This window comes from Dendrobium catenatum, chloroplast (genome assembly GCF_001605985.2).
Source record: "Dendrobium catenatum cultivar zhong ke IV hao chloroplast, complete genome".
Taxonomy (NCBI): domain Eukaryota; kingdom Viridiplantae; phylum Streptophyta; class Magnoliopsida; order Asparagales; family Orchidaceae; genus Dendrobium; species Dendrobium catenatum.
In genome coordinates this window covers 12,501-30,000 of record NC_037361.1, presented here as the reverse complement: position 1 = coordinate 30,000, position 17,500 = coordinate 12,501, and the positions used below count along the sequence as shown (strand labels likewise).

At 35.9% G+C, this 17,500-nt stretch overlaps 9 protein-coding genes and 1 non-coding gene across 10 annotated transcripts in view; 8 read left to right on the top strand and 2 right to left on the bottom strand. All coding sequences in view use genetic code 11, as the record gives it.

The window, feature by feature from the left end:
* psbM (photosystem II protein M) overlaps positions 1-90 on the top strand; it is a 105-nt gene extending 15 nt beyond the window's left edge. The window contains exon 1 of the mRNA in view: positions 1-90. This exon is cut by the window's left edge and continues 15 nt beyond it. Within this exon, the coding sequence (YP_009472261.1) occupies positions 1-90 (90 nt within the window).
* Positions 91-841: 751 nt separating this feature from the next.
* petN (cytochrome b6/f complex subunit VIII) lies at positions 842-931 on the bottom strand. Its single transcript has one exon. It carries the CDS (start codon positions 929-931, stop codon positions 842-844), a length of 90 nt encoding a protein of 29 aa, YP_009472260.1.
* Positions 932-1,757: 826 nt separating this feature from the next.
* On the bottom strand, positions 1,758-1,828 carry trnC-GCA. The gene has a single exon. It is a non-coding gene; the product is annotated as a tRNA-Cys (tRNA).
* Positions 1,829-2,941: 1,113 nt separating this feature from the next.
* Positions 2,942-6,154, top strand: rpoB (RNA polymerase beta subunit). The gene has a single exon. The coding sequence runs from the start codon at positions 2,942-2,944 to the stop codon at positions 6,152-6,154; it is 3,213 nt and encodes a 1,070-aa protein (YP_009472259.1).
* Positions 6,155-6,159: 5 nt separating this feature from the next.
* Positions 6,160-8,981, top strand: rpoC1 (RNA polymerase beta' subunit). Its single transcript has 2 exons — positions 6,160-6,612; positions 7,374-8,981. The coding sequence occupies exons 1-2, from the start codon at positions 6,160-6,162 to the stop codon at positions 8,979-8,981; spliced, it is 2,061 nt and encodes a 686-aa protein (YP_009472258.1).
* A 187-nt stretch (positions 8,982-9,168) lies between these two features.
* Positions 9,169-13,329, top strand: rpoC2 (RNA polymerase beta'' subunit). Its single transcript has one exon. The coding sequence runs from the start codon at positions 9,169-9,171 to the stop codon at positions 13,327-13,329; it is 4,161 nt and encodes a 1,386-aa protein (YP_009472257.1).
* A 229-nt stretch (positions 13,330-13,558) lies between these two features.
* rps2 (ribosomal protein S2) lies at positions 13,559-14,269 on the top strand. Its single transcript has one exon. It carries the CDS (start codon positions 13,559-13,561, stop codon positions 14,267-14,269), a length of 711 nt encoding a protein of 236 aa, YP_009472256.1.
* A 290-nt stretch (positions 14,270-14,559) lies between these two features.
* atpI (ATP synthase CF0 A subunit) lies at positions 14,560-15,303 on the top strand. The gene has a single exon. It carries the CDS (start codon positions 14,560-14,562, stop codon positions 15,301-15,303), a length of 744 nt encoding a protein of 247 aa, YP_009472255.1.
* A 741-nt stretch (positions 15,304-16,044) lies between these two features.
* On the top strand, positions 16,045-16,290 carry atpH (ATP synthase CF0 C subunit). Its single transcript has one exon. It carries the CDS (start codon positions 16,045-16,047, stop codon positions 16,288-16,290), a length of 246 nt encoding a protein of 81 aa, YP_009472254.1.
* Positions 16,291-16,428: 138 nt separating this feature from the next.
* atpF (ATP synthase CF0 B subunit) overlaps positions 16,429-17,500 on the top strand; it is a 1,481-nt gene continuing 409 nt past the window's right edge. The window contains exons 1-2 of the mRNA in view: positions 16,429-16,573; position 17,500. The exon at position 17,500 is cut by the window's right edge and continues 409 nt beyond it. Coding sequence (YP_009472253.1) covers positions 16,429-16,573; position 17,500 — 146 coding nt within the window. The remainder of the gene's footprint in view (positions 16,574-17,499) is intronic.

The following is a 17,500-nucleotide window of genomic DNA, read 5'->3' as shown; positions in this document are numbered from 1 at the left end:
CTTGCGCTTATTGCTACTGCGCTGTTCATTTTAGTTCCTACTGCCTTTTTACTTATCATATACGTCAAAACAGTCAGCCAAAATGATTAATTTGAATGAAACTTGAATTATTCATTTTTATCAATGATTGAAGAAATGAAAAGGTTTAAAACTCTATTTAAGTCTTAAAGAATCAGAAGTATCTGAGATAGTATGGTAGAAAGAGCTATATATAGCTCTTTCTACCACACTATACAATTGAGTATTGTAGAATATTTCATATTCATTCATATTCTTAGTACATAAAACATAAAGTTGTATTGTATACAGAAAGAAGCTTTCTCTTATATAGATAAATTGACAATAGATATCTATTCTATATCTAAATATATATTAGACGTACATCAAAACGAAATAGCACTCGAATTTTCGATTTTTTCTCTACACCCATTTGTATGCATTTCGATCAACCAAAAAGAATTGCAAGCCCAACTGCTTGAATTCCTGATTTTTTCTATCTCTTCTTATGCTTATGGATATGGATCCGGGGGCCCTTCGAAAGAATTAATGTAGGAAGAATCGTACGGGTATAATATACCATAATATACCATAATATACCATATAAATACCATATCATATATTCTATAAATATAATAAAATAGAATAATAAAAGAAAAATATTTAATAGAGGATTAAATAGAAGAATCTAATACTACTACTACTAATAAAGAATATATAAAGAATATATAGATATAGATAAACTAAAGCAAGTCAAGTTTTTTTTTTTAAGCTTTCGCAAAACGATCACAATTGATACAAGTAGATTTTTCAGTAAAGTACTAAATTAGTAATATTCCTAGCTCTAAAGCCCACTCCTTCCCCATACTACAAGTGAAAGAGAAAATGTAAACACTACCATTAAAGCAGCCCAAGCGAGACTTACTATATCCATGTGAATGATGTCCCCTATTGAAGGAATTATTCCATTATTGATTCATAATCATAGTGGAATGAATGGTGCAGAGTCAAAATAGGATTCTTACTTACGGCTCTTTATGAAACAATTTCATAAATCCACTCATAAAAATTTCCTAGATTTCTTATTCAATAGAATTCTATTGAAATAGAAAGAATTGAAAAAAAAAAATAGAAAATATAAGATATAAGAAAAAAAAAAGAAGAGCCGTTCAACCATTCTGATTCAATTTATGAGCAGCACTCAGAGCCTCTAGTGAGTCTGGATACAAATAAGTTCTTTCCACAATTATTAAATGAATTTACCATCAGCCTATCCAATCTAATCTCATCGCAGACAGAGTTAGTAGACACTACCTCAATATTTCAATATTAAGTGAAGTTATAGTGTAAAATAATTAGGGAGTCTTTATAGTATTTTTTAGAATCCTTTCTTACCAAAATGGAGTGTCTCTTAGGAACCTTTGTATACCAAGATTTCCGACTTCTGACTTTATTCTTACTTTCATAGTTCTGATGCCCAGAATGATTCTCACTATTTCTTTTATTTGATTCAATTCAGAATAGCCCAAACCAATCATTAAGAAGATTGGGTTGCTTCAGATTTATTGGTACCTGTTTGAGCCACACTCAGAACCCAGATTTTGAGAAAAAAGATGACAGTCTTTTTTTTTTTTATAGGCCCTACGGGTTCTCAAAATAAAGTATCGACAGACCTAGCCCTTGCCTATGCTTTTGCGGGACAAGGATTCGTCAAGTTCGATCAACAGGATTAAGAAATTCCAAGTCTTTTTTTGTTGATCAGGCGACACCCAGATTCGAACTGGGGATAAAGGATTTGCAGTCCCCCGCCTTACCACTTGGCCATGCCGCCAAATTCCATCCAAAATGGATAAAGAAATAAAGAAATTCTATATTCTTATCTTTCTATAATTTCTAGAATCCTATTTATTATTTCTTTATTATTATTCTCTTTCTATTCCTCTCCTCATTTTGTTTTGATTTGAATTTTTTACTTTCTGAATTCCTTTTCTTTTTGGATCTTGAATCCCGTTGTACTTATCTTTTCTTTTTCCAAAAAAGAATTCCTCCTTTTTATTGGATCCTGTTTCTATTCTTTTCTTCGATTGATTTTATCTCAAAACACGCGTCGCTTAAAAACTTACCTTCTCTTTTCACTTTTCTCTAGATTTGATAGAAAAGTGAAAAGATTCCCGGCCCCGGTCACAGCACAGACTGTAAAATGCAGGGCAATTTAGAATAATTCACTCTTTATTTCATTAACTATTTACTTATTACTCTTTTACTCTTACTTACTTTTCTTACTTTGAATTAGCGAACAGCTCTTAATTTTGTATCTCCATTTGTATTATCTTAATGGATGCAAAATCCAATTGATTTACGACTAATCATTATCAATTCTAATTAAATCATTATCAATTCTAATTATAAGAAAATATATGTGTATATGTAAACCCCAGAACAGTGTAAAGAACAGTGTAAACTCCAGAACAGATATTTTTATACGTGGATACCGAGCCCGGGTCTATTTCTTATGCACATATCCTATCCCTATATAGGATCATCGTGCTTGAATATTTCATTGATTTTTTATTTTTTTGTACCCTGATCATAATATCATAATAAAAGAATTAGGTCTAAATTGGATCAATTTAGATATCCGATAAAAGACTCCATCAGCCTAAGTGACAGAATTTTTCCCAGGAATGCTTTATCAATTTCCATTTCTTTCTATTTGTACCTGGCTCAAGCTCAAATTCGAATTTGCATCGAAAATGCCCTCCATTTCTCTGTCTTGCTTCCGTTCATATGTATGATATATATGGATGGAGTTGACTAAAATTTTATGTGATTCAGTAAACAGAATATCCATTCCATCATTGCTAGATCAATAGGTAGGGTTCGATGAATAGTGAGCCAAGCCAATAATGGGATTTTTTCAATAAAGAGGAAACTTCAGATTAAGATGCTCCAGAATGGAAATGAGGGAATGTCCACAATACCTGGATTTAGTCAGATACAATTTGAGGGATTTTGTAGGTTCATTAATCAGGGCTTGACGGAAGAATTTCATAAGTTTCAAAAAATTGAAGATAGAGATCAAGAAATTGAATTTCAATTATTTGTGGAAACATATCAATTGGTAGAGCCCTTGATAAAAGAAAGAGATGCTGTGTATGAATCACTCACATATTCTTCTGAATTATATGTACCCGCGGTCTTAATTTGGAAAACCGGTAGAAATATGCAAGAACAAACCGTTTTTATTGGAAACATCCCTATAATGAATTCTTTTGGAACCTCTATAGTAAATGGAATATACCGAATTGTGATCAACCAAATATTGCAAAGTCCCGGTATTTACTACCGTTCAGAATTGGAACATAACGGAATTTCTGTCTATACCAGTACTATAATATCGGATTGGGGGGGAAGGTCGGAATTAGAAATTGATAGAAAAGCAAGGATATGGGCCCGTGTAAGTAGAAAACAAAAAATATCTATTCTAGTTCTATCATCAGCTATGGGTTCGAATATAAGAGAAATTCTAGATAATGTTTGTTACCCTGAGATTTTCTTGTCTTTCCCGAATGATAAAGAGAAAAAAAATATTGGGTCAAAAGAAAGTGCTATTTTGGAGTTTTATCAACAATTTGCCTGTGTAGGGGGGGATCCGGTATTTTCTGAGTCCTTATGCAAGGAATTACAAAAGAAATTTTTTCAACAAAGATGTGAATTAGGAAAGATTGGTCGACGAAATATGAACCGGAGACTGAATCTTGATATACCCCAAAACAATACTTTTTTGTTACCACGAGATCTATTGGCTGCTGTGGATCATTTGATTGGAATGAAATTGGGAATGGGTACACTTGATGATATGAATCACTTGAAAAATAAACGTATTCGTTCTGTAGCAGATCTATTACAGGATCAATTCGGATTGGCTCTTGTTCGTTTAGAAAATACGGTTCGAGGAACTATATGTGGAGCAATCAGGCATAAATTGATACCTACTCCTCAAAATTTGGTAACTTCAACTTCATTAACAACTACTTATGAATCGTTTTTTGGCCTACACCCTTTATCTCAAGTTTTGGATCGAACTAATCCGTTGACACAAATTGTTCATGGGCGAAAATGGAGTTATTTGGGTCCTGGAGGATTGACGGGACGAACTGCTAGTTTTCGGATACGAGATATCCACCCGAGTCACTATGGACGTATTTGTCCTATTGACACGTCCGAAGGAATCAATGTTGGACTTATCGGATCATTAGCTATTCATGTGAAGGTTGGTTATTGGGGATCTATAGAGAGTCCGTTTTATAAATTATCTGAGAGATCAAAAGAGGCACAGATGGTTTATTTATCACCAAATAGAGATGAATATTATATGGTAGCAGCAGGAAATTCTTTGGCCTTGAATCGGGGTATTCAAGAACAACAGGTTGTTCCTGCTCGATATCGTCAAGAATTCCTGACTATTGCATGGGAAGAGATTCATCTTAGAAGCATTTTTCCCTTCCAATATTTTTCGATTGGAGCTTCCCTCATTCCTTTTATCGAGCATAATGATGCGAATCGAGCTTTAATGAGTTCTAATATGCAGCGTCAAGCAGTTCCCCTTTCTCGGTCCGAGAAGTGCATTGTTGGAACTGGGTTGGAAGGCCAAACGGCTCTAGATTCGGGGATTTCAGCTATAGCTGAACGCAAGGGAAAAATCATTTATACTGATACTCAAAAGATCATTTTCTCAAGTAATGGGGATACTCTAAGCATTCCATTAGTTATGTATCAACGTTCCAACAAAAATACTTGTATGCATCAAAAAACTCAGGTTAAGCGGGGTAAATACATTAAAAAGGGACAAATTCTAGCGGGTGGTGCGGCTACAGCTGGTGGGGAACTCGCTTTAGGAAAAAATGTATTAGTAGCTTATATGCCATGGGAAGGTTACAATTTTGAAGACGCAGTACTAATTAGCGAACGTCTGGTCTATGAAGATATTTATACTTCTTTTCACATCCGGAAATATGAAATTCAGACTCATTTAACAAGCCAAGGTCCTGAAAGAATCACTAAGGATATTCCGCATTTAGAGGCTCGTTTACTCCGAAATTTAGACAGAAATGGAATTGTGATGCTGGGATCTTGGATAGAAACAGGTGATATCTTAGTAGGTAAATTAACACCTCAGACAGCGAGCGAATCTTCATATGCCCCGGAGGATAGATTATTACGAGCTATACTTGGCATTCAGGTATCCACTTCAAAAGAAACTTCTCTAAGACTACCTATAGGGGGAAGGGGTCGAGTTATTGATGTGAGATGGATCCATAGAAAGGGGGTTTCCAATTATAATCCAGAAAGGATTCGTGTATATATTTCACAGAAACGTGAAATCAAAGTAGGTGATAAAGTAGCTGGAAGGCATGGGAATAAGGGTATAATTTCTAAGATTTTGTCTAGACAAGATATGCCCTATTTGCAAGATGGAACGCCCGTTGATATGGTATTCAATCCATTAGGAGTCCCCTCACGAATGAATGTGGGACAGATATTTGAATGTTCGCTCGGGTTAGCGGGGGATCTGCTAAAGAAACATTATAGAATAGGGCCCTTTGATGAGAGATATGAGCAAGAGGCCTCAAGAAAACTAGTGTTTTCTGAATTATATGAAGCCAGTAAGCAAACAAAAAATCCATGGGTATTTGAACCCGAATATCCGGGAAAAAGCAGAATCTTTGATGGAAGAACAGGAGATCTTTTTGAACAACCTGTTCTAATAGGAAAGTCCTATATCCTAAAATTAATTCATCAAGTTGATGATAAAATCCATGGACGTTCCAGTGGGCATTACGCACTTGTTACACAACAACCCCTTAGAGGGAGGGCCAAACAAGGGGGACAAAGAGTAGGAGAAATGGAAGTTTGGGCTCTAGAGGGATTTGGTGTTGCTCATATTTTACAAGAGATGCTTACTTATAAATCTGATCATATTAGAGCTCGTCAAGAAGTACTTGGTGCTACGATTATTGGATCAACAGTACCTAATCCAGAGGGTGCTCCAGAATCTTTTCGATTGCTCGTTCGAGAACTACGATCTTTGGCCCTGGAACTGAATCATTTCCTTGTATCTGAAAAGAACTTCCAGATGAATAGGAAGGAAGCTTGATCTCAATGAATCAGAATTTCTATTCTATGATCGACCAGTATAAACATCAACAACTTCGAATTGGACCAGTTTCCCCTCAACAAATCAGGGCTTGGGCAAAAAAAATTCTACCCAATGGAGAGATAGTTGGAGAGGTGACAAAACCCTATACTTTTCATTATAAAACTAATAAACCGGAGAAAGATGGATTGTTTTGTGAAAGAATTTCTGGACCCATAAAAAGTGGGATTTGTGCTTGTGGAAATTACCGAGGGATTGGGGCTGAAAAAGAAGACCCGAAATATTGTGAAGAATGCGGGGTGGAATTTGTTGATTCTCGGATACGAAGGTACCAAATGGGATACATCAAACTGACATGTCCAGTGACTCATGTGTGGTATTTGAAACGTCTTCCTAGTTATATTGCGAATCTTTTAGATAAGCCCCTTAGGGAATTAGAGGGCCTAGTATATTGCGATGTGTGATTTGATCGAAATTTTCATTTGACAGATTTGGACTGAGAAACTGTCATCCCATTTAATCTGATTGGGATGCCCCCGGCTCTGACATGTATCTTGGGAGGAGGAACATGAAGCTCAGAATTATGGGTGCATTCAAGACTTAAAAATGGAAGAAAAGGGGAATTGATCCATGGTCGATTCCGTAACAGATAATATAGGAATAGTTAGTTATACCTCGTGAAAAAAAGACTTTTTGTGGAATTAGACATTCCATTTCTTTGAGAAAGAAAATCTCAAGCGCAAGTGAATATGGCATGGTTACGGGAGCTTATCTATCGCATATATGCTTCAAGGGATATCATGGCACATAACCATCGAGGTGAGTAGAGACCTAAAAAAGATCGAATGGAACAATACAATATATAGACAAATAAATCCTTTACGAGTCCCACAATATTCCTTTCAGGGGATTCATCATTTGAGGGGAAGTAGACTACTCAATAACTTCACATTTCCTTTTTTTCGTAAACAACATAAAAGAAAGGAAAAAGGGTTAGAGTGAAAATAACAAAAAAAAAGATAAGAATGAATCAATGAAAGGCTGGTCCTTACTGGGAACTTGAGTAAAGAGTAGCTTTTTGTAGGGTTTTCTCGAACAAAGTTTAAAAAGAAGAAGAACCCCTTTCTTTATTTGGTGTAACTACTTGAGCCGGATGAGAGGAAACCTTCACGTCCGATTGTGAGGGGGGGAATCCAATACTATAGGAACCTATCTCAATTTTTCTTTTGCTAGGTCCATAGCTAAAAAACCTACTTTCTTACGATTACGAGGTTCATTCGAATATGAAATCCAATCCTGGAAATACAGCATCCCACTCTTTTTTACTACTCAAGGTTTTGAGAAATTTCGAAACCGAGAAATCTCTACGGGGGCAGGTGCTATCAGAGAACAATTAGCCGATTCGGATTTGCGAATTATTACAGAGAATTCTTTGGTAGAATGGAAGGAATTAGGAGACGAAGAGTCCGCAGGAAATGAATGGGAAGATAAAAAGATTAGAAGAAGAAAGGATTTTTTGGTTAGGCGCATAGAATTAGCTAAACATTTTCTTCGAACAAATGTAGACCCAGAATGGATGGTTTTGTGCCTATTACCAGTTCTTCCTCCTGAGTTGAGACCAATCATTCAGATAGACGGGGGTAAACTAATGAGTTCGGATATTAATGAACTCTATAGAAGAGTCATCTATCGGAACAATACTCTTACCGATCTATTAGCAACAAGTAGATCTACACCAGGGGAATTAGTAATGTGTCAGGAGAAATTGGTACAAGAGGCCGTGGATACACTTTTTGATAATGGGATCCGCGGACAACCCATGAGAGATGGTCATAATAAAGTTTACAAGTCATTTTCCGATGTAATTGAAGGCAAAGAAGGAAGATTTCGTGAGACTCTGCTTGGTAAACGGGTCGATTATTCGGGGCGTTCCGTCATTGTCGTGGGTCCTTTGCTTTCATTACATCAATGTGGATTACCTCGAGAAATAGCAATAGAGCTCTTCCAAACATTTGTAATTCGTGGTCTAATCAGACAAGATGTTGCTTCTAACACAGGGATTGCTAAAAGAAAAATTCGGGAAAAAGAACCCATTGTATGGGAAATCCTTCAAGAAGTTATGCAGGGGCATCCTGTATTGTTGAATAGAGCGCCCACCCTGCATAGATTAGGTATACAGGCGTTCCAACCCATTTTAGTGGAGGGGCGTGCTATTTGTTTACACCCATTAGTTTGTAAGGGCTTCAACGCAGACTTTGATGGGGATCAAATGGCTGTTCACGTACCTTTATCTTTGGAAGCTCAAGCAGAAGCTCGTTTACTTATGTTTTCTCATATGAATCTCTTGTCTCCAGCTATTGGAGATCCCGTTTCCGTACCAACTCAAGATATGCTTATTGGACTCTATGTATTAACGATCGGGAATCCCCGAGGTATTTGTGCAAATAGGTATAATCAATATAATTCTAATTGCAGAAACTCTAAAAAGGAAACAGTTTACAAGAATGACTTTAAGTATACAAAAGAGCCGTATTTTTCTAGTTCTTATGATGCACTTGGAGCTTATCGGCAGAAACGAATCCATTTCAATAGTCCTTTGTGGCTCCGGTGGAGACTAGATCAACGCGTCGTTGGCTCAAGAGAAGTTCCCATCGAAGTTCAATATGAATCTTTTGGTAATTATAATGAGATTTATAAGCACTATCGAATAATAGGAAGTGTAAAAAGAGAAATTCGTTGTATATACATTCGAACTACTGTTGGTCATCTTTCTTTTTATCGAGAAATAGAAGAAGCCATACAGGGGTTTTGGCAGGCCTACTCATAGGCTATCTAACTCATGCTCTATATAAAAACTAAGAAATTATATTAGTGATGCCCATACTTGTGGGAATTCGGGTCTCTCCAATTTCACCGGTATCATAATTTCTTAATTTCTGTGTGAATCAAGATTTAGGAAAGGAAGTTTTCGAATCACTGACCCAGGCCCATTGTGGAATCTTACTCAGCAGAATATGGAGGTCCTTATGGCAGAACGGACCGATCTGGTCTTTCACAATAAGGTGATAGATGGAACTGCTATGAAACGACTTATTAGCAGATTAATAGATCATTTCGGAATGGCATATACATCACATATCCTGGATCAAGTGAAGGCTTTGGGTTTCCAGCGAGCCACTGCTACATCTATTTCATTAGGGATTGATGATCTTTTAACAATACCTTCTAAGGGATGGTTAGTTCAAGACGCTGAACAACAAAGTTTTCTTTTAGAGAAAAACCATCATTATGGGAATGTACATGTGGTAGAAAAATTACGTCAATCCATTGAGATATGGTATGCTACAAGTGAATATTTGAGACAAGAAATGAATCCTAATTTTCGGATGACTGATCCCTCTAATCCAGTCCATCTAATGTCCTTTTCGGGGGCTAGAGGAAATGCATCTCAAGTACACCAATTAGTAGGTATGCGAGGATTAATGTCGGATCCTCAAGGACAAATGATTGATTTACCCATTCAAAGCAATTTACGGGAAGGACTTTCTTTGACAGAATATATAATTTCTTGCTACGGAGCCCGCAAAGGAGTTGTAGATACTGCTGTACGAACATCAGATGCTGGATACCTCACGCGTAGACTTGTTGAAGTAGTTCAACACATTCTTGTACGTAGAACGGATTGTGGTACTATCCGAAGTATTTCCGTGAGTCCTCAAAATGGGATGACGGAAAAGATTTTTGTCCAAACACTAATTGGTCGTGTATTAGCAGACGATATATATATTGGTCTACGATGCATTGCCACTCGAAATAAAGATATTGGAATTGGACTTGTTAATCGATTCATAACCTTTCGAGCACACCCAATATATATTAGAACCCCTTTTACTTGCAGGAGTACATCTTGGATCTGTCAATTATGTTATGGCCGAAGTCCTACTCATGGTGACCTGGTCGAGTTGGGAGAAGCTGTAGGCATTATTGCGGGTCAATCAATTGGGGAACCGGGGACTCAACTAACATTAAGAACTTTTCATACCGGCGGAGTATTCACAGGTGGTACTGCCGAATATGTACGAGCTCCCTCTAATGGAAAAATCAAATTTGATGAGGATTTGGTTCATCCCACACGTACCCGTCATGGGCATCCTGCTTTTCTATGTTTTATAGACTTGTATGTAACTATTGAGAGTCGAGATATTCTACATAATGTGAATATTCCAACAAAAAGTTTGATTTTAGTTCAAAATGATCAATATGTAGAATCAGAACAAGTGATTGCCGAGATTCGTGCCGGAACGTCCACTTTTCATTTTAAAGAAAGGGTTCAAAAACATATTTATTCTGAGTCAGAAGGAGAAATGCACTGGAGTACTGATGGCTATCATGCGCCCGAATATCCATATAGTAATGTTCATCTATTACCAAAAACAAGTCATTTATGGATATTAGCAGGAGGTCTATGCAGATCCAATATAGTGTCTTTTTCACTCCACAAGGATCAAGATCAAATGAATGCTAATTCTTTTTCTCTCGAAGAAAGATATATCTTTGATCTCTCACTGACTAATGATCAAGTAAGACATAAATTGTTGGATACCTTTGGTAAAAAAGATAGGGAAATTCTTGACTATTCAAAACCTTATCGAATCATATCCAAGGGTCATTGGAATCTCATAGAGCCTTCTACTTCTATTCGTCAAGAGAATCCCTTGGCTAAAAAGCGAAGAAATAGATTCGTGATTCCCTTACAATATGATCAAGAACAAGAAAAGAAACTAAAACCCTGTTTTGGTATTTCGATTAAAATACCTATAAATGGTATTTTACGTAGAAATAGTATTCTTGCTTATTTTGATGATCCGCGATACAGAAGAAGCAGCTCGGGAATTACTAAATATGGGATTGTCGAAGTAGATTCAATCGTAAAAAAAGAGGATTTTATTGAGTATCGAGGAGCAAAAGAATTTAGTCCGAAATACCAAATGCAAATGAAAGTAGATCGCTTTTTTTTCATTCCCGAGGAAGTGCATATCTTACCCGGATCTTCGCCCATAATGGTCCGGAACAATAGTATCATTGGAGTAGATACACGACTTGCTTTAAATATGAATACAAGAAGTCGAGTAGGTGGATTAGTCCGAGTGGAGAGAAAAAAAAAAAGTATGGAACTGAAAATCTTTTCTGGAGATATTCATTTTTCTGGAGAGGTGGATAAAATATCTAGGCACAGTGGCGTTTTGATACCACCAGGAATGGAAAAAAAGAATTCTAAAGGATCAAAAAAATTGAAAAATTGGATCTATGTCCAACGAATTACACCTACCAAAAAAAAGTATTTTGTTTTGGTTCGGCCCGTAGTCACATATGAAATAGCTGATGGGATAAATTTAGCAACACTTTTCTCTCAGGATCTCTTGCAGGAAAAGGATAATGTACAACTTCTAATTGTCAATTATATACTTTATGGAAATGGCAAGTCAATTCGAGGAATTTCTCACACAAGTATTCAATTAGTTCGGGCTTGCTTAGTATTGACTTGGGACCAAGAACAAGAAAAAAAGAGTTCTATAGAAGAAGAGGTTCATGCTTCTTTTGTTGAAATAAGGGCAAATGATCTGCTTCGTGATTTCATCCGAATTGAGTTAGTAAAATCCACTATTTCGTATACCGAAAAAAGGTATGATACGGCAGGTTCAGGATTGATTTCCAATAATGAATTAGATCGTGCCGATAGAAATCCTTTTGATTCCAAGGCGAAGATTCAATTATTTCCCCAACATCAGGAAACTCTTGGTACGTTGTTGAATCGAAATAAGGAATGCCAATCTTTCATAATTTTGTCATCATCCAATTGTTTTCGAATTGGCCCCTTCAATACTTCGAGATATAATAATGCGACAAAAGAATCGGATCCCCTGACTCCAATTAGGGATTTTTTGGGTCCTTTAGGTACTATTGTGCCTAAAATAGTAAATTTTCGTTCATCTTACTATTTAAGAACTTATAATCAAGTCTTTTTAAAGAAATATTTTTTACTTGAAAAATTTCAACAGACTTTCCAAGTGCTTCAAGTACTTCCATTTCAATACTGTTTCCTAGATGAAAATAGTAGTATTTATAATCCCGATCCATGCAGTAACATCATTTGGAATTCATTCCATTTGAATTGGTGTTTTCTCCATCACGATTCTTGTGAAGAGGCATGGACAATAATTAGCCTTGGACAATTCCTTTGTGAAAATGTATGTCTATTGAAATACGGATCACGCATAAAAAAATCTGGTCAAATTTTCATTGTTCATGTTGACTCTTTAGTTATAAGATCAGCTAAGCCCTATTTGGTCACTCCAGGAGCAACTGTCCATGGCCATTATGGGGAAACCTTTTATGAAGGAGATACATTAATTACATTTATATATGAAAAATCGAGATCTGGTGACATAACGCAAGGTCTTCCAAAAGTGGAACAAATCTTAGAAGTTCGTTCAATTGATTCAATATCGATGAACCTCGAAAGAAGAGTTGAAGGTTGGGACGACCGTATCCGAAGGATTCTTGGGATCCCCTGGGGATTCTTTATTGGAGCTGAACTAACCATAGCCCAAAGTCGTATCTCTTTGGTTAATAAGATCCAAAAGGTTTATCGATCCCAGGGGGTACAGATCCATAATAGACATATAGAGATTATTGTACGTCAAGTAACATCAAGAGTTTTGGTTTCAGAAGATGGAATGTCTAATGTTTTTTTACCTGGGGAATTTATTGGATTGTTGCGAGCAGAGCGAGCAGGGCGTGTTTTGGACGAAGCGATCTGTTATCGGGCAATCTTATTGGGAATAACGAAGTCATCTCTGAATACTCAAAGTTTCATATCCGAAGCGAGTTTTCAAGAAACTGCTCGAGTTTTAGCAAAAGCTGCTCTACGAGGTCGTATTGATTGGTTGAAAGGCCTGAAAGAGAACGTTGTTCTGGGGGGGATTATACCGGTTGGTACCGGATTCAAAAAATTAGTACATCGTTCAAAGCAAGACAAAAACATTCATTTGAAAATCAAAAGGAAGAATCTATTCGAGTTGGAAATGGGAGATATTTTGTTACACCATAGAGAATTATTTTGTTCTTGTGCCCCAAACACTTTCCATGAGACATCAGACCAATCATTTACGTAATGTAATTTACTAATTCCTAACAAGAGGTTCATTCTTTTTACTTTAACTCTCTGGTCCGATTATGGATTTCGTAATAAATCAATGAAATAAAAAAGAAAGAATGAAATTCATGGTTTGGGTCGTAGATTAATGGTCAATCCTGGTAGAAGGTTCCGTCGGAACAATTATTTATTTCACAAGGTACTGAATCTCTTTGAAAAAAAAAAAGAAAAAGAGAAAGTGTGGGAAAATGGGAAGACGATATTGGAACATCAATTTGGAAGAAATGATGGAAGCAGGAGTTCATTTTGGTCATGGTACTAATAAATGGAATCCTAGAATGGCTCCTTACATCTCTGCAAAGCGTAAAGGTATTCATATTACAAATCTTACTATAACTGCTCGTTTTTTATCAGAAGCCTGCGATTTAGTTTTTGATGCAGCAAGTAGGGGAAAAAAATTCTTAATCGTTGGCACCAAAAAGAAAGCAGCGGATTTAGTAGCATCAGCAGCAATAAGGGCTCGATGTCATTATGTTAATAAAAAATGGCTTGGTGGTATGTTAACGAATTGGTCTACTACAGAAACAAGACTTCAGAAGTTCAGGGACTTAAGAGCAGAACAAAAGATGGGGAAACTCAATCGTCTCCCCAAAGGAGATGCAGCAATGTTGAAGAGAAAGTTATCTACCTTGCAAACATATCTGGGTGGGATCAAATATATGACGGGATTGCCCGATATTGTAATTATCGTTGATCAGCAAGAAGAATATACGGTTCTTCGAGAATGTGTCATTTTGGGTATTCCGACGATTTGTTTAATCGATACAAATTGTGACCCAGATCTTGCAGATATCTCTATTCCGGCCAACGATGATGCTATAGCTTCGATTCGATTGATTCTTACCAAATTAGTATCTGCAATTTGTGAGGGCCGTTCTAGTTATCTAAAAAATGGTTGATTATCTTATCATTAATCTTATCATTAAGAAGAAGAAAGAAGAATATTAGTTTGTTTTTGGTGAACTCTCTTTGATTGTTACTATTTTGGTTTGCATCTTTTGGAGTTTGAACTATGTTTTGAATATTGAATAATATTTAAGATTGAAAACATAAAATGATTGGTCTTTTTTTTTTATGTGATTTCCTAAATATACGATTCCTAACTTAAATTCATGAATGAACATAGATGAATTGAGAAAGAGATGGTTGAATCAAAATAATTACTTTTTTGAATCTGTTAGAGGACAATATGAATGTTATACCATGTTCCATTCAAACACTCAAAGGGTTATATGATATATCAGGTGTAGAAGTAGGCCAACATTTATATTGGCAAATAGGAGGTTTACAAATTCATGCCCAAGTACTTATCACTTCTTGGGTTGTAATTGCTATCTTATTAGGTTCAGTCATCATAGCTGTTCGGAATCCACAAACCATTCCGACCGACGGTCAGAATTTCTTCGAATATGTCCTTGAATTTATTCAAGACTTGAGCAAAACTCAGATTGGAGAGGGGTATGGTCCTTGGGTTCCATTTATAGGAACGATGTTCCTATTTATTTTTGTTTCTAACTGGTCAGGTGCTCTTTTACCTTGGAAAATCATAAAGTTACCTCATGGAGAGTTAGCTGCGCCCACGAATGATATAAATACTACTGTTGCTTTAGCTTTACCTACGTCAGTGGCATATTTCTATGCGGGTCTTAGCAAAAAAGGATTGGGATATTTCGGGAAATACATTCAACCAACTCCAATACTTTTACCAATTAATATTCTAGAAGATTTCACAAAACCTTTATCTCTTAGTTTTCGACTTTTCGGGAATATATTGGCTGATGAATTAGTGGTTGTTGTTCTTGTTTCTTTAGTGCCTTCAGTAGTTCCTATACCTGTCATGTTTCTTGGATTATTTACAAGTGGTATTCAAGCTCTTATTTTTGCAACTTTGGCTGCGGCTTATATAGGTGAATCCATGGAGGGTCATCATTGACTAACTTTCGAAATAGTCTTTTTTGAAGCTTATCCCAATTCAAGCAATGCGGGGGTTCAATATAATCCACTACTGGGTTGGATAAGAAAATGCAAATAGCTACATGTATGTATATATGAAGAAAGATAGATGATATTGCAGAATTTGGAATAGAAAGAAGGGTTGGGGATCCTACTACATATATTACTACATATATGTATATGTAATGCCTATGAGTATCAATCCTTGTGTATGTTTCGAAGAATGGTTCCAGAATACGATTTAATAGAAGAAAAAGTGCAGGTGATTTACGTTATGGAAGAAGAAAAGTATATGTTATTTACTAGTTAAATAGCAATTACCCCTATCTCTTTTTTTCTAGCCCACTGCATTTATATGGATTCCCATATCAGTCCTTTTTCTATTTTGTCTGTTATTGTGAATTGAATGAAAGAGAAAGAATAGAATATTTTATAAACAAGGAAACGCAATGACTAAAATCGTATACATATCTATTACATAAGGTAGAAAGGAAAAACGGTATATCGAAGTAGTTCTGACAATTCAGTAATATTATGAATTCCATTTGGAGCTTTTAGCTATTTCGACCCGATAGATTTTAGTGATAAAGATCAAAAAATAAAAAATAAGTGTAGTAAAGTAAATAGTAAAAATAGAAGTAGAAAAAGAAGTAGATTAAGTACTAATTCATTGGTTGGTTGTATCATTAACCATTTCTTTTTTTGGTGCGAGGAGCTTACCATGAATCCACTTATTTCTGCTGCTTCCGTTATTGCTGCTGGATTGGCTGTAGGGCTTGCTTCTATCGGACCTGGGGTTGGTCAAGGTACTGCTGCGGGCCAAGCCGTAGAAGGTATTGCGAGACAACCAGAAGCAGAGGGTAAAATACGAGGTACTTTATTGCTTAGTCTGGCTTTTATGGAAGCTTTAACAATTTATGGACTGGTCGTGGCATTAGCTCTTTTATTTGCAAATCCTTTTGTTTAATGTTTCATTTCATCTTAGAAGAAAAACATAACCATAACTAAGAAATTTGAGAATTCTCAAATTCCATTAAGAATAATAAGCGGAGTGATACAAAAAGAACTCTGTTCTTTGTTAGTCCTATCTATAAAGGGAGAGCATATGAAAAATCTAATTGATTCTTTTGTTTCCGTGGGGCACTGGTCATCCGCTGGGAGTTTCGAGTTTAATACCGATATTTTAGCAACAAATCCAATAAATCTAAGCGTAGTGCTGGGTGTATTGATTTTTTTTGGAAAGGGAGTGTGTGCGAGTTGTTTATTTCAAGAATAGGTTGGATTTCACCGACTGCACTTTCTTTCTATTTATGTATTCTTTTTTATAGCAGAACTAGGAACAAAGGGTGCACAATCTCGACGAATTACTTCTGAATTGGATTTCATTCAGAAATCATATGTAAGAACCATAGCATTTCGTGATTAATTGGTAAATGAACTTTGATTCTCTTCTCTATCAACCAATAATGTTGAGGTCTTTTACATGGTTAAAGATCAATTGTTTGAAGTCCAGGCACAGCATAGCATGGTACTCTTTCTACCGCTAGGTTAGTACCAAAAAGGTTTAAAAATGAGAAAAATAAAAAAGGAATAATTGGGAATTTATTCGATGTAGAACACTCATATGGATAAAATTATTTGAACCATTCACTGGAAAAATGGGTATCTTCCCCCCCACTGCCGAATCGACGACCTATGTATTGTATTTATATAAAATATTTGTATAAAAAAGAGAATTTTTTGGATGAAAAAAATCGAAATCTCATTCTAATAATAATGAGAATGAAGTAATGAAGTTCAGAATTATATTCAATTCTATTTCTATTCTAATAGTATAATAGAATTCTTTTTTCTTTAAAATATCTTTTTTTTTGAAAGAAAGAAGTTCTAAATAAAGAACAAATAAAGAAACAACTTTGCTGACAATTTTTTATTTTTTGTCTGGTCTGAAGAGTCCTCCTAAGATTCTGATGTTAGATCAGTTTCGATAGCTTTGAATACGAACAGAAAAGAGAGGATAGGCTCATTCCATTCAAAGATATGGGAATGCCCATCAATAAAAGAAAAGATAAAAGAAACAATTGAGCGTGAGAGCCAAATGAATCGAAAGATTCATGTTTGGTTCGGGAAGAGATATTCTAGTTGTGAAATGAATGGAAAGATAATCTACTTTCATT